The sequence below is a fragment of the Phasianus colchicus genome, chromosome 23 (genome assembly GCF_987193195.1).
Source record: "Phasianus colchicus chromosome 23, bPhaCol1.hap1.1, whole genome shotgun sequence".
NCBI classification, from domain to species: domain Eukaryota; kingdom Metazoa; phylum Chordata; class Aves; order Galliformes; family Phasianidae; genus Phasianus; species Phasianus colchicus.
The window spans coordinates 5083101-5098512 of NC_143458.1; the positions used below are offsets into that span (position 1 = coordinate 5083101).

At 51.8% G+C, this 15412-nt stretch overlaps 1 protein-coding gene across 3 annotated transcripts in view; it reads right to left on the bottom strand.

Annotated features, from left to right (window-relative positions):
- Nucleotides 1-15412, bottom strand: part of LOC116233075 (protein CEPU-1) — a 244951-nt gene that overhangs the window by 6775 nt on the left and 222764 nt on the right. For all 3 annotated transcript variants that reach the window (XM_031599766.2, XM_090123365.1, XM_031599767.2), the window contains one exon: nucleotides 14706-14831. In XM_031599766.2, coding sequence (XP_031455626.1) covers nucleotides 14706-14831 — 126 coding nt within the window. The remainder of the gene's footprint in view (nucleotides 1-14705; nucleotides 14832-15412) is intronic.

Below are 15412 nucleotides of genomic sequence, written 5' to 3' on the forward strand. Positions count from 1 at the left end.
GTGTAATTTATAAATTAACATTGCTGCAGCATTAGGAAATAAATTAGCTCTGGACAGCTGTTTCCAGGAGTGAGTGCCAATGGCAGCGAGGCCGAGCACAGGTCCCTGCTCCCGGGGGATGTGGTGATGTGACCAGCACAGCCCTCGCTTCCCACCCGGTGTGCACTGCTGTGACCCAAAATGCTGTGGCTTGACATGCTTGGGTGGCCAACCGGGCACATCTTGCTCTTAACACGTGCATGCAAACTGCACAGCTAATGTTGCCCGCGTCCCACTGCATCATACCTTTAGAGCAGCTCTTCCCACTGGTCCAAAATAGTGAGCGCAGTCACACACGGCCCATATGGACTACTTTGAATGCAGCTGCTTTGAGCGCATCATAAGTGCAGATATGTGTATAGAGCCTGAGCCTGATGTGTTTTCTTGAGTGCCACCACACAGTGCCACATCCTGCAGTGAGGGATGTGGATACCCCTGGTACCCACTGAGATGCTGATGCCCCAGCTGCAGTTGCAGCGTCGTCGGCACAAACCCACAGCCCCGCACTGTGCCCACCCCCATCCCACGGACCCCATCGAGGGGTGAGGTGAGTCCTCCCATGCACACAGCCGTGATGGATCGCTGCCATCCACCTGCAGCATCCCCAGCCCCGCGCCCGAGCTCCCAGCGGAGCGGCTGGCAGTGAAAACCGCTGAGCTCATCAGCACTTAGCGCAGCAGAAGGGCGAGATATGAAGGCGTTACCCCAAAATCGATATCCTTTGGAGACACAGAAATTACAGTTTTATATCCAGCAGCAGTTTGAGCAGCAAAAAGGAGAGAGAGGGAAGGAAACAAGCTGCCTGTTCCGGCTGACCTAGAATCAGCTCTCAGTAGCACAGCGCTGCCTGCCGATGGAATTACGACACAGCTGCAGCCCTTGGATGCTCCGCCTGCAGATCTGACTCCCGTTTGTGCAAAGACCCCAATAAAGCTCTGCTTCCAAACTCAGCAAAGGCCCTTCCCCAAATCATCACTCGCCAGCACTGCACTGCTGAGGTTTGATCCTGGAGCAAGGCAGCGAGGGTGCGTTTCATTATCCAGCAAAGGACTTTGTGAAGTGACAGCCAGGGTCAGCCTGCCACCTGCAAAAGCTGGAGAAGGGAGAGATGAAGGCTCCCAGCCTTTGTGCTGGAGTAGTGCAGGAGTCTGACATCAGTCAGTGCCTGGTAATCGGCTTCCAGAGGGGCAAAATGCAAAGGTTTGGGGTCTGGCTTTGTGCCATCAGCCCCTGACACGCAGAGCCTGCAAACGTACCACCATGCAATGCTCTGCGTGCTATTGCTGAGATAACGATGATGACACTAAAATGAAGACCACTGCTGCTAAGAGTCCTTGTATGGATCCAGCCTCGTTAGTGCAGCCATCCCACACCAAGGTCAATGGGAGAGGAGGGTCCTCTGCACACAGTACTTCCCCCTTTCTCCCTTACCTGCCCTACTTTCAACATACATGCAGAGGCCAGCTTAGGTGGCTACGTACACACAGGCACTGAAGTGGTCTGGACACGAGACGCCCTATTGCACTTTTGCAGCAATGACAGAGCTGATTTCTGGCACTCTGTACCCGGATGGAGGCACCTGCTGAGCCGTGCCCCATCTCCTTTCACTGCCTTTCTGCCAGAGCGCTTAACAAACAGGGTGCTCTCCACTTCTTGGGTTTTATATTGAGAGCTGCTTCTGATGGGGAAGTGGCAGTAAATAAAGAGCGAAGCCATGCAGCTTGTTATGTGCTGCTCCAGCTGAGAGCACTGGAAATGAATGGGCTCAAAAATCAGCGTGGTATGCGAGGAAACAACAGCACTGGCTCACGTCCCCTCCTGCACAAAGGACTTGGCTGGAAAATCAGCTCCATGCGTGCACTGCTGCCCCATGGTTGTTGGGGTGCTCAGTGGCTGGTGATGCTGCTCTGGGGAAGCTGAGCTCCTGAGGCTTAGGATCAGGGCACCACCAGCCCAGCCCAGATTCTGGATGGGAGTCATCCCTCTGACTGGTCTGACGTATATCAGACTTCTTAGGGTTGCACTGCGGGTCTCCAATGATGCAGACTCCTCCTGCCTCTGAAACTGCTTGGAGCTCAGCAGCCCTAAGCCAGCAGCAGCCCTGCAATGCCCAGAGTGACTTCGGGAACTTCTCAAGGCTGCCTCTGCTTGAGCACAATTAGCTGCTGAAATATTGCAGGAATTAATGGCACAGCGCTCTCATCTCCTCAGGAGCTACAAAACCAGCACAGCCAGCACCCATTATTATTATTAATAATAATAATACAATCCAGGCCAGAAATGGAACAGCCACTGACTGTTCAAAGGCACAGCACCTCACTTCTCTGCAGAGGGTGATGACCTAACCTGGTGCAAATGGGGGCACAGGGAGCAGCAGCAGCAGGGCCGAGGGGCACCGCAAAGCAGAGCAGAGCTTGGCCCAGCAGTGCAGGGACAGGGGTGCTGGCTGGACCACGGAGCTGAAATCCTGCTCCACGAGACATCCAAGCAGTGCCTGGGGTCTGGCACAAAGTGGATGAGATGACGTGTGGGGAGATCAGGGGCCGCATGTATTCCTTCCTTGCCTTTCTCCTTCTCTTGCTTCCCCTTTGCTAGGCTTGACTGGGCTCCCCTCTGCCTCCTCCAACCTGTTAGTTTCCACTGAGCCTCTGACAAGATAATAACTCACCAGAAAGCAAACACATGTTCCCAAATTAATTACGTGCCGCCGTCCCCCAGCTCACAGCGTTGGGGTCTCTGGGCCACGTCGTTTCCAGTTACCCTGGCTGAGCACTGCCTCAATGCCAGCATCAGAGCGAGGCAATGCCAGCCCTGCAGCAAGCAGAGCTGCTCTCCTATTTCTGTGCACCTCTTTGCTCCCATGCATCACGCCAGCTCCTTGCCTTTCGCCCTGCACTAATCAGGGCACAGCACATGACACCAGCAAGCTCCCAATGCTGCAACGTGCCCACACCACCTCCATGCACCTTGCTCTGCAAAGCTGCCATATTCCCACCTCCGTGGATCTCAGCAATGGCCCCACTATGGATTTGGTCTCCCCATGGTTGCCCAGATTCCCAGTGCTGCTCCTGAGTCATGGCCATGCACTGATCGGGCTGGCCTGAGAATGGGAATATTTTATGGAGATAATTTTATTAAAATGTTTACAACAATGCAGATATTGACATCTAGCTTCAATCAATAGCACAATTTATTGTCCTTCAAGGTGAACATTAAGCCAAGCTGCCCATTAGTCAATATTTACCTCCAAGGTCTATAAATCTTTATACTGGCTTCAGCAGATGTTGACAGTGGCCGATTCCAGATAAGTAAAAGTAAGAGTGTGAAACATTGCTCCTTTTGGAGGTGAAATAGTAACTAGTTAATTACAGCCCCTACAGCAATTCTGAGCTATCAATTTATGGCTACTTCTGGCAATAAAAATTAACATTGCGCAGACTCCCGGCTCACAGTGACGCTCTTAAAACCAAGAGCCATCTATTTCACATGTCACGCCGACACGGCGGTGATGGCCTTCTTATAACAGTTTATAGTAAATAAATAAAATATACAAAGGTAATAAGAAGGAATTGCCAGCTGATTCCCCCCTTCTCCTCCAGTGTACGGAAACGCGGTGCGGGTGAGTTAGCAGCAAAGCAATGCTCCTCTGTGCAGGGAAGGAGGAGGAGGAAGAGGAAGGAACCCCCTAAATACCACCATGCCCCAAACCTGATTGCAGAGTGACACAGCCCTGTGCACGTGGGTGAGGAAGAACGAAAGTTGACCCCATCCCGTGCCCTTGGCCAAAGGTCAGGGAGGCTCCTGCTGCCCCTCTTGTTGTTCAGCATCTCCCTACTACCACTGACTGCTCATTTAGCACATCATGAACCAAGTTCAGGCACTGCAAGATGTTCCCTTGTTCTTTTGCTTGGCCGATGGCACCGCGACAGCAGCATCACATCCACTCACCCCAAGCTCTGACTCCCCATGCTCCAGTGGAGGAAGACGTGGGGTAATTAACCTGCTGGAAACCATCCAAAGCAATCATTAAAAGATGATTTCTTCAAGATTACCCTATCGACCCAGGAGAGCACGGCTCTGTCCTTCCTTCTGAGCACATTGCATCCCAATGCCACGGGCTCCATCTGCAGCCCCTTGGAGGGGTGACCCTGTTGGGGTGGGAACAACCACAACCATCACCCCGCTCTTCTTCACCTCTCAAGCTTTTTCAAGCTCCCTGACAACAAGGAAAGAACAATCTCACCCCACACAGTGCTTATTTGTGTTAATTAGCAGGACTCCAAGGGCTGCTGGTGCACAAAGCCACCGGGCATGCATTCCCACATCATCTCTGCGGGCTGCAAAGGATGGGGATGTCCTGCAACAACTCAGCCTGCCATTAAACGGATGCACACCCCACATCTCCCTGCTCCCTGCAGAGCCCCTCGGGTGCCACTGCATCCCCCTGCCATGCAGCAGCCCATCCCGCTCACCTCGCCGCTGTCGTGAGATGCAGCTGAGCTGCCCATTATAGCACCATTGTGCCGAGTTTTTAGCTTAAAAGTCCTTGAAAGTTTCCCACTGTGACTAGTCAAACAAGATCTTTTTCACTTTCCCTCTCTTCAGCGCTAACAATATTTATACTCATTTCTTTTATTGAAATCTATCTGCCGCCTGTTCTATTAAAGCCGCCTGAGTGGCAGCTCCTATTCTCCAGGAGCCCGCAGCCCATCTATTCTCCAGACAATGAGGTACAAGCAGTCTATCTTCTATTGTGCTTCCCGGCCTTCAGCTCTCAAATCTCCCATCTCCAAAAGGCATGTCAGAAGCGCTGAGATGGAGGAGATGGGGATCCTGGGCTGCCCTCCCGAGCACCTCACCTCCATCAGGGGAGGTTCAGGTTGGATATTAGGAAAAAATCTCTTATCCAAAGAGAAAACACAGGCTGCCCAAAGGAGTGGTGGGGTCACCTCGTGGAGGTGCTCCAGAGCCATGGCGATGTGGCACCTGGGGACGTGGGATGGGTTGGGGTTGGGGATCTCAGAGGTCTTTCCCAACCCTAATGATTCTATGTTCTCATGTGGCTGTGCCCCCTGCGATGACCTGGGGACACTTCTCTTGTCCCCCAGCTCTGCATGTTGTGACTCTGAGCACTGCTGCTCACACACACGGATGTTTGTGAGCTTCATGCAACTTCTTTGTGAGCAGGAATAAAAAAGGAGAGTTAAGCCCTTTGTCTGCAAGAAGTAGTTCATTGGGAAATAAAAGGATTATGGAAATTAATATTTAAAGAAACAAAACACAACAACTCAGGGACCAACCACCCTTGAAGGAGGCTCTAACTCACGAGTAAACGAGCCACAAAAGCACCATGAGCCGAGCTATTAGTGGGTGACCCTACAGCACCAGGCTCCTCTCCCTCCCTGTCCCCGCTGCTACCCCAGCCCCAGCCCTCCTCGCCCTTCCTCCCTTCCCTTCCTCCCCACTATTTTTTCCCCGTTGCCGCTCGCAAGGTGAGAGAGGACAGCGTCGCCAGAATGAAGGATTCTCCTGCATGCCCTCTCCCAGCAGCGGCCCTAATTCATTTTTCATGGCCCCTCGCAGTGACAAAAGCCGCTGCTTCTCTCTTGTAAGCGTGCGCCGTGCAATAAGTCAAAGCTGATGTGCATTTTCCCCCTGGGTGCCGAAGCTGTGCTTTTGATTTAATTTGTCCTGTTGTTTGGCTCTCAGCCTTTGCCGGCGAGTTCCTTTGGAGAGGCAGCAAGGTAGGGCCCCATACATGAGGAAGGGCTGCCTGACAGATGGGGTACAGTGGGTAGTGTTTAAATAATTTGCTGCGATGATACCGAGATGTTGGAGAGTGACAGATGCTCCGGGAGAAAATCACTCAGACAAAGACACGCATCCTGTTTGCAGGAGCTCTGCTCCTCCATTAAATCCTGTTGCAACTTGCCTTTCCTGGAGCCCGTCCCATTGCTGGCAGCTCTTGTGCTGTCTGGAGGAGAAGCAGCGCAGCGCAAGGCTTGGCCCTGCTAACACCAAGAAGCGAGCTGCTCCTGTTTGCAAAACACCCAAAAAAATGCCACGCGGGTCCACATTCACTATTGCAGGTATCGCAGTGGGGATAACGATGGTGAGATCCCCCAGTGCCCTCCAGTCGTAGAATCATTAAAGTTGGAGGAGACCACTAAGATCCCCAAGCCCAGCCCATCTCACTGTGCTCACTGACACCTCAGGATGGAGCATCCCCAGCACCAACCCGTCCCTCTTCTCCCCGTTTTCCTCCATGCTGTTCCAAAAAAAAACAGCTGTTGGCACCCAGGACCGTAAAGTCCCCCTGGCTGCAAACCTAAACCCAAAGGCTTTCCCTGCAGGAGAAGCTCTTAGGACGTAATTTCAATCCAAAGCATTTAAATGGCTGTAACCTCTGCTAAGCTGCATTTCAGCCGCATTAAGAAAATATCCCGAGGATGGGAAGCAAGTGGCATAATGGCATTAGAGTGAAGAAAAATAAGCATCAAGTGCTGACTAAATCCATTCAGAGCGCTGGCAAGAAGTCCCACGGATGTGGGAAACTTTCCCTGCACGCTGAGCCTGGCCACCAGCTGCTGGGGAATGGGGATATTTTCCAATTCACCCCAACTCACCCGGGATGAGGAGCACCCAGCCTGGCTCTTAACCTCAGAACTGGGGCCAGGTGAGGCCGGCTGTCGCCCCTCCATCATCTTTAGCCTGTCTTTATTTTTTCAGACACGCTATTTTCCAGCCCAGTGGCCTCGCTCTGTCCCTCATGTTTTATGGCACTGATGTCTCCATTTCTGCAGGATCAGCCGCAGTATTGTGGCTTATGGAGAGCAGCCAGACAGGTGGGCATGGCACCTCTGGGGGTTTGCGGGTGCTGTGATCCCAGGGAAAGCGGATGGGGAGTGGGGTCTGGGGGCTGCATGGTGCCAGGAACACCAGGGATTTGTGACGCTGGGGAGAGAATGGGAATGGGATGAGCATCCGACAGGTGGGGTGGGGAGGGAGCTTGAGGCACTGCTATGCAAGGGAAAAGCCATTCTGAATAACAGCAGTGTAGCACAGGAAGGGGAAAACCCCCGGGCTACAGCATTGCTGCAGCTTTAAATTATATAAAAAGAAAGGAGAGGGAGATGGAGAGAGAGACCGTGAGGAAAAAGAATTGCCATTGTTTTACCAAGCAGATGGGAAAGTTCAGGGGATCAGAAAAAGACTATTATTATCTTGACTTGACCGTGAGAAGATGGGAAAGGAAGAGGCATTTTTTCTCCCTGCAGCAAGGAGTGCCATGGCAGGAGTCACTTTAGCAAGGAGCTGGACAGACACATTGCTCCACGATCTGGGCACAACACTGGGATCTGCTTTTTGTCCCCTTCTCACCAGCACTGATCCAGCCAGATGCTCCATCCTGCATTGCTGTTGCACAGCCGGGCAGCGGGCATCCATCACTACCTCCAGCTGTGCCACCCTGCCTGCACGGGGCCAGCTGTGCTCCAGATGTGCTCACACAACCCTCTCTTCCATCACAGCGTGCCTGGGTGAAGCTGAACTAGGAGCATTTCAGCTTCCTGCCCATGATAGCACACTAGAAACGAGGAAACCCACAGTGGAAAGGCACAGCTCCCAACCCCACGGTGCTGGCCCAGCACCAGGCTGACTTACAACATGGAGCACACACCAGTGTGGTTTTTTCCTTGCCAAGTGTCAGGGCAGTGGGACAGGGATGTGTGATGGAGAGGTGATGGCCTCAAGCTATGCCAGAGAGGATCAGATTGGGTATTAGGAATAATTTCTTCTCCAAAAGAGTGGTGCTGCAGGGGGATGGTGGGGTAACCATCCCTGAGGGTGTTCTATTACTGTGGGGATGTGGCACTGAAGGATGTGGGCAGTGGATACAGTGGGGTGGATTGGGCTTGAGTATCTCAGTGGTCTTCTTGTACACTAATGATTTTATGACTGCATGGAGGAGCAAAGCTTGGCTCCACCAGGTCACAGTCATCCTTCAGCCAACACATCCCTCCTTGCAGTCTCTTCAGCACTCCCCAACTTTCCTCTCTGTCTCTCCACCACACTGTGGAGTGTTTTGTCCCTCCTCACTCCACCACATGCTCATTCCTTCTGTCCATCACTCTTTCCTTGCCACCCTTCCCTTTGCCCTGACACCACCGGTCCTCCTGCAGCCGCCTCCTCTGCATCTCCCACACTGTGAGCATCTCAACCCCGGGAGGTGAAACAGGGGCTGGCAACCTGCCCTGCCTAATCCCGCAGCTACTGACTCCTCGTGCACTTAATATTCACGACAGAGAGAAACATTTCACGGCGAATTGGACGCACATTCAACTGGAAATGGAAATTTTATGACTCTTCTCACTCCAAGCCGCAGATTACACCAGCTGAGAAAACATGGAAGCAAATGAACAACCTGTGAACTGTAAAGTATATTAATAATGAAATCACAGCCTGGGAAATGAAGGCTTTATTCTGTTTATATTCTGCTCCATTAATAGAGAGCACTCTCACTGGCTCCGCCCCATTAGCCAGCAATCTGCACAGAGGAAGAGCACGAGGCAGGCAGGGGAACAGTGGCATGGGGACAGGGGACAAACCTGTCAGGAGATGCCATCAAAGCATCTCCCTGTGCTGCTTCCACCTGTGGACACTGGGATGCAATGGGACTTGGTGCCTCGTCCAGCGCGAGCAGGGAAGGAAGGGAGCAGAGCGTGATGCTGGGTAGAAGGGGGTGAATTTCAGGTTGGATATTAGGAAAAACTTGTCTGGAAGAGTGGTGATGCACTGCAGAGCTGCTCAGGGAGGTGGTGGGGTCACCGTCCACAGGGGTGTTAAAGAAACCTGTGGTACTGAGGAACATGGCTTAGTGGCTAGTATTGGTGGTAGGTGGGTGGTTGGTTAATGATTGTACAAATCTGGGGGAAATCAGCTCTAAGACCACCAGAACGTACCCAGCAAGGAGAGCATTTTCACACTGCCCACGTGGCTGCAGACCCTTTCCACCAGTGGAGCACACGGTGGGCAAGATGCTGGTGGTGCTGAGCCTATGATCAGAAGAGGACAGACGCACCAAACTCACTCCAACCTCCCATCCATCTAGGGACGCACGCATCCCTGTATCTCCAAAAGTCACCACGATGGGGTGGGAGGACCTGGCCCACATGTGACACAGCCCGGCCAGGCTCTCTCCTCCCCCAAAACAACTGCCATGGCTTATGCAAAGCGCATCACGGGAGCTAAAACGAGACGAGTTTTCTATAGCTGAAGCGACCTGGTGTTGACAGAATGGGGACGCGTTTCCACAGCTCAGATTTTTATAATAATACCTCGAGGGAGTCTCTGGCAAAGTTTGGCCCAAATATAATTAGTTTGCACAGCTATTAGGGGCTGATAAAAGGTTTTAATTTGTGTGGAGATCTCTCGCATCTCAGACACTCCCGTTCCTTGCTCTTCCTCTGCTTCCAAATGCCAGCTGAGTGAAAGGCACATCCCGAGCCAGCGACACAAAGCCCTGCATGAACCAGGGAAGGTGGGAGAGCTCTGATTGCTAAAGAAGAGACAGAAAATCTGGTGAGCCGACGCTGTCAGCACGTTGGGGTTTTTGTCCGCACTGGGAGCACGTGGAAACTTCCCCGGTCCTGCTGCTGCTGTGTGTATGCAGGGCTTACGAGATTGTCATGCAAATGGGTCGGCTCAGGAACCAGACAAATAAATCTCCTGTACTCTTCTTGCTATCGCTTTGCACGGGGCTGCGGCTCCCTTGTGCTGGGCACGGTGCAAAGGCAGATCGAGGCCTCCTGCAATGCCACGGGAAGGCGGTGAGCAATGGGATGAGCTCAGGATAGAACCTGGGGTGCAGACTGAGCCGTCTGCTTTTTGCTTGGGAAGAGCATCCCAGGTCTGCGTGCATCCCCCAAGCCTGGGGAGCTGAGCTTGCTTTGCCTCTGGTGAGGAGAGAAAGAGTGACACTGCAAAGCTGTGCTTAGGGAATATGCTGAAGCACTGAAGCACAGAGGGTTTTTTTTTTTCCCCTCCTTTCTGTAACGGAAAGGCATTGCCTCATTTGTAGCTGGTAGGGGTCTTGTTATTTTTGTACGAAAACGCATCTCGTAAAGGCGGCTGTGCCAAATATGCAAACAAATCAGCTGAGCGGGTTCATTTCCACCATGTGGAGAAACAAAAATATTACTTTTATATATATACACACATAGGTACACAATCTCCTGTTGCTCTGAAATAGCAAGAAGAACGAGGGCATAGCATTGGAGGGGAAACGCTAAAAAGGGCCGTCCACATTTTAGCATCCAACATGCATGAAGTGTTACCCAGCATTAAGTCACTCCTATCCCATCTTGCTCCCACAGCAGGCTTTTGGGGGCTAAATCTTCCCCCTGCTCCTGGCAGGATCCCATTGCTGCCTACAACGTGTGCACAAGAACTTTGCAAGCCAGCACTGCCTTCATCTTGGCCACAAACTGCTGCCTGTGCCACACTGGTACCAATGGAAATAAGCCACCAGTGACCCTTCTCCCAATGGATCTGTCCGGAGTGCACTGATTAAATGCACATCAAAATGGGTGGCAGATTTACAGGTTAACAATGATTTAGTGGAGTGCACTGCAGCCAAATTAATGCCGGCTATAATGTAGTTTACCTCATTAAACAATGCACACCAAGATCCTGTCTGTTGTAAAACAATTGGTCTCTGAAGCCTAGTGTTCATCTTCCAGGGTTGCTGGGAGATAATAAATGGGTAATATTCCGGCGATAATGGTAATGGAGTCACGGCTCAGAGCTAATATTATGGCAAAGCAGTAATTATTTCAACAGTAAACAAGGGGACGGTTGAGCTGCCGACAGGACTGGAGCCTGTTGAAATGCTTCAGTTAATTTAGCTGGAGCCCAGGCCTGCAGTGCCTCCTGGAAGGAGGATGAGGGTTGTTGGCTGAGCCTCTGCAAGATCCTGGGCATTGGCCTCTGCAGGCAGTCAGGGCCTCAGTGCTGGAGAAAGGCCATTGAGATCAGGGGAACACACACAACAAGGCAAGATGGGATGTCATGTTTGGCAGAGCAGCCAACCCAGTCCAGATCAACCCAATCTAACCCAACCAAGCCCAACTAAACTTAAGCCAACCCAGTCAGATTCAACCCAGCCTCACCCAACTCAACCCAACCTAATCAACCCAACCCAACCCAACCCAGTCCAACCCAACTCAACCCAGTGATGCAGCTCTGGGTTGGTTTTCTGCTCCAGCCACCAGAGGTTCAATTCCCTTCCTTCAGATCCCGCTGTTGATGGCCCACACAATATTTTCAAAAGTCCTTCCTCACAAAGAGGGGCTCACACTCCTACCTTCCCCAAGGCTGTAGTTGGCTCTGGTGTTTGCTCAGCTCAAGAAGACTCACACAACTAAATGTCATCTAAATACAGACAAGAAAGGCAAGACAGGTGCACTGGCCTTCTCCAATGCCTTCTGAACCTTCAATCAGAGCCAAGAGACAATGTAAAAACAGACATAAGATCCAGGAGGAACACAGCAGTAGGCTTGCACAGATCAGCTGCTCTCTGTGAGAGCCATTTCCCTGTCAAAATGACCAGCAGAGAGAACAGTTCTCTGTCATTAAGTGAAAGTGATAACTTGAGGCGTGGTTACAGGGAGCCTACCCTGGGGACAAGGATTCCCCTTGCTTCTCTCAGTGTCTCCTTTCCAGGCTCCAAGGCATCTCCTGCCTGCAGTCCAGAGAGGATCTGGAAAGATTAGGTGCAGCAAGCAATGCACTCAATAGACAAACATCTGAACGGAGGGGACGTGTCCCTTCCTGGGGACATGCAACTCCTCAAGCTGGATGTTTTTTCAGCAGCTTTTCCTCTTGTTTTAAGCCCTGCCAAGAGCCAGAGAGAATCAATATATCCAAATATACCACACTTCTCCCAGAGTCCCTCTGCTGCTTTGCTGCTGATGTATAGACAGACGATCTCAAGAGACCTCTGCCACATCAGGCCACCATGTCTCATCTATCTTAAGTGCATATACAAGCTGTGATTACTCCCACACCCGAGCACCTCACGTCCTGAATGCATTTAGCCTCCTCTCAGCCCTGCCAGGCGACGGACTGCTGTCTCACCTCTCCCAGGGAGGAAGCAGAGGTTAACAGAGCTGCTCACTGAGGACAGCTGGGTCGTGGCAGGATGGGGACCTCCGAGCATCACATCCCCCTCCAGGCGCTGCCTGGCCCAGCAGCAATGCAGCACTGTGCTTGTGGGGCAGGGCTGGGCTCCTGCTTTCATTGCTGAGCCTAATCCTAAGATTAATGAGGGATTCCCGCTATAAAGACCTTTTGATCAGCCCTCTTATGAGTAAATACACCATCAAGCCAAACCGTAATGTTTTCCTACCCTGGCAGCCTCCTGTCTTAAGCCTTACACCAGAATCCATCATACTACAGCAATAATCAAACAGCAATTAGACAAAACCGTGGCAGAAATGTCTATCAAGGGTTGTTAAGGATGACGAGTTGGATGCAGCCCTTGGCTCTGGATAGCAGTGAGCCCTTGGTGCCACTCACTGCAGTTCATCAGCACTTTTCCCGAGCTTAACAGGAGGCAAGACAAGTCTCGTGCCTGCCACAGGGATGCATTTGTTCACCAAGAGATGAAAACCAAACTGACAACGTGGCGATCACCATGACAACATCAGAGTTACCCAAAAAATAAATAAAGAGCCTAGTAACTATGGGAACACCTGCGTGACCAAAACCACACCATTAACCAGAAGGTCTCACCATTTTTTGCAGATGCCATCAGCACCGTGGTGCCAGGACCAATACATCTGAAGCCTTCGGAACTTTGAGACATTTCAGCCTGCTGGGAACACCTCTCCTAACTGACATCCCAATGGGTTTGGCACAGGGGATGGAGCTGGCCTGCTGGGTGCTGGAGGTTGGCTTCCCAAATGGGTTTTCTGCCAGGTGCAGCCCCCAAACCCCTTGTCACAGCTGTGGCTTCTCAGCAGAGCCCTGAGATGGAGGGACGTGTGTCTGCACCCACATCCTCCTTATTCCATTTCAACCTGTGCACTGACAGCAGACAGGTGGCTGAGAAGGGACTGCAGTGGGATGGATCGCTGGAGAGTTGAGCAGCTTTGGTGTCAATCCTCTGGGAAACCAGACTGCATGCTCCTTCCAGTGAGCAAAGACTCTTATTTGCTCCATTTCCCACCAAGAACCACAGAGCAGACTGCCAAGAAAATAATAAAGCCTGTGAAGTGCTGCTGTGCAGAGGAGCACTCGTTGGTGCAAGTATGGGAAGCAGCTCCTCCTGCACTGGCATAGCAGCAGCCAGCTTTGGGTCTTGGATCTCCAAACCACGGCATCTCCTCCCAGGGAGCTCGTCATCACCTTGGCATCTTCTACAGCATCTCTGCACACCTGCTCTGGCTCTTATTTCAGTCCCTGTACTTCAAATCCTCGTCTCCTGTATACATGCTGAATTGGAAACGGGCAAATAGAGCATCCCCAGAGGCAGAGAGAGGAACAGGAGCTACATGCAGCCACCAGAGCTGTCCTGGGCCATCCATGTGCTCAGCACCCTCCTCTGTCAGGCAGGCAGAGCCAGGTAAATCTTTGCAATCATTTGCTCTCTTTGAGCTTTGAAGGCAGAATGCCTAATCATGACCAAAATCGGGTAAGAGCTGCTGCTGCAAATTACACAGCACCACAGGTAATTTCTGATTAGCTCACTCTTCCTCTCGTGATGCATCCTCAGTTTCCATAGCAGCTAAGTCCTAAGTAAAATGGAAACATCTGGTTCAAGCGCAGGTAAAGATTCCCTGGGGAAAGAAACCTGCAGGATGGCAGCAAACAGCGAAAATAGCCCCTGTGAAAGTGAGAGGCACTGGGAGCTGGGAGTCTGGTTAGAAGAGGATGGATGGGTGCAGGGGAGGAAGGCAGCGAGGGGCAGGGAGTGGGAGAGGAGGGTTCTGGGGGCAGGAGGGATGTGGGATGGAGAAATGTATCTTCCAGAGGCTGCTGTCAAGACAGCAGGCTGAGATGGCACCGACTCTGCTTGCTCTCTGCTGGGGCCAAGGAGAGGGATGGGTCTGGCCCAGCAGTTTGTACAGTGCAGACAAAGAGCAAAATCCAACTGCCCCAAAACAGCGAGGAAAGGATTTTGAAGTAATACAGCCCCGAACGGGTGTGTATGGGAATTCACTTCCCAGCAGTCCCACCCACACAGTTCTGCTCAGGGTTTGCTTTCCAATTAACAAGGCTACCAATTAATGCTCCGCGTGTTTTCTTGTTGCTTTGCACCGTTTCCAGCCCCTCTGTGATGCAACGTGTGAGGTTCCCTGGGGGGCTCTCAGCACGCAGCCCTGTGCCACACGCAGCCACCTGCTGTGGCAGCCCCAGCACTCCTAATGCACAGCACAACCCCAACCTGGTAACCACCACCAATCCAAAAGAAAAAAACACACCACCATTATTCCTCTCCCAAGCCACCAGGCTGGATATTTCCCTAACAAAACCCCCCACTCCTGCATCCAGTCACATCTTTTCAGTGCACACCATCTTCTTTATGCAACTTCAGCAACAGGCGAAGCAGCCAGCAGCACCTCCCAGCCCTTTTTGGGGTATTTTGGGTGACGTCTGACTCTTACCTTTGGGTGAGATGTGTCTCCAGGTGATTGTGGGGTCTGGCCTGCCTGTAGCTATGCAGGTGAGGCTGACGTTGCCACCTTCATTGATGGAGATGTCAGAAGAGATCTCGATAATTTTCGGCGACACTGCAGCGACACAAAGAGGGAAACACCACTGTAAGCAGACAGCTCTCTCAGTGACACGGTCTGATTTTTGGGTGGTGCTGTGTGAAGCCAGGAGTTGGATTCAACGATCCTTACGGTCCCTTCCAACTCAATACTCTACAATTCTGTGCTTTAAGTCTGTCACCCCAGTGCAACACCCTGAGCCCATGAGCGTGGCATGGGTCCAGACCCAAAGAGGGGACATAAAAAAGAAAGGGGCTGATGATGGGAAACAGACAAGGAGCAAATGGGGCATTCCCCACCCAGCTGCTGCTCCCAAGGACCCCCGTCCCTTTTTGTCCCCATCCCAGCTGCTGCACACACACTGCAATGTCTGCAATGGCCTTGCACGCATCGCCTCTGCTGTGCAGGTAAGTAATTTATTGATCCGTAAAGCACTCCAAGACGCTCTGGAAGGGATTATGTCATGCCAGTGCCGTGCAATAAAATAAGAAATGATGGATTTTTTGTGAACATGAGGGTGATTTAGGGTTTGTAGTTGGAAGTGTAGTTAAAGTACATTTTAAGTGGAAATCAAGGTGGGTAATGAATTATTCCCTGTT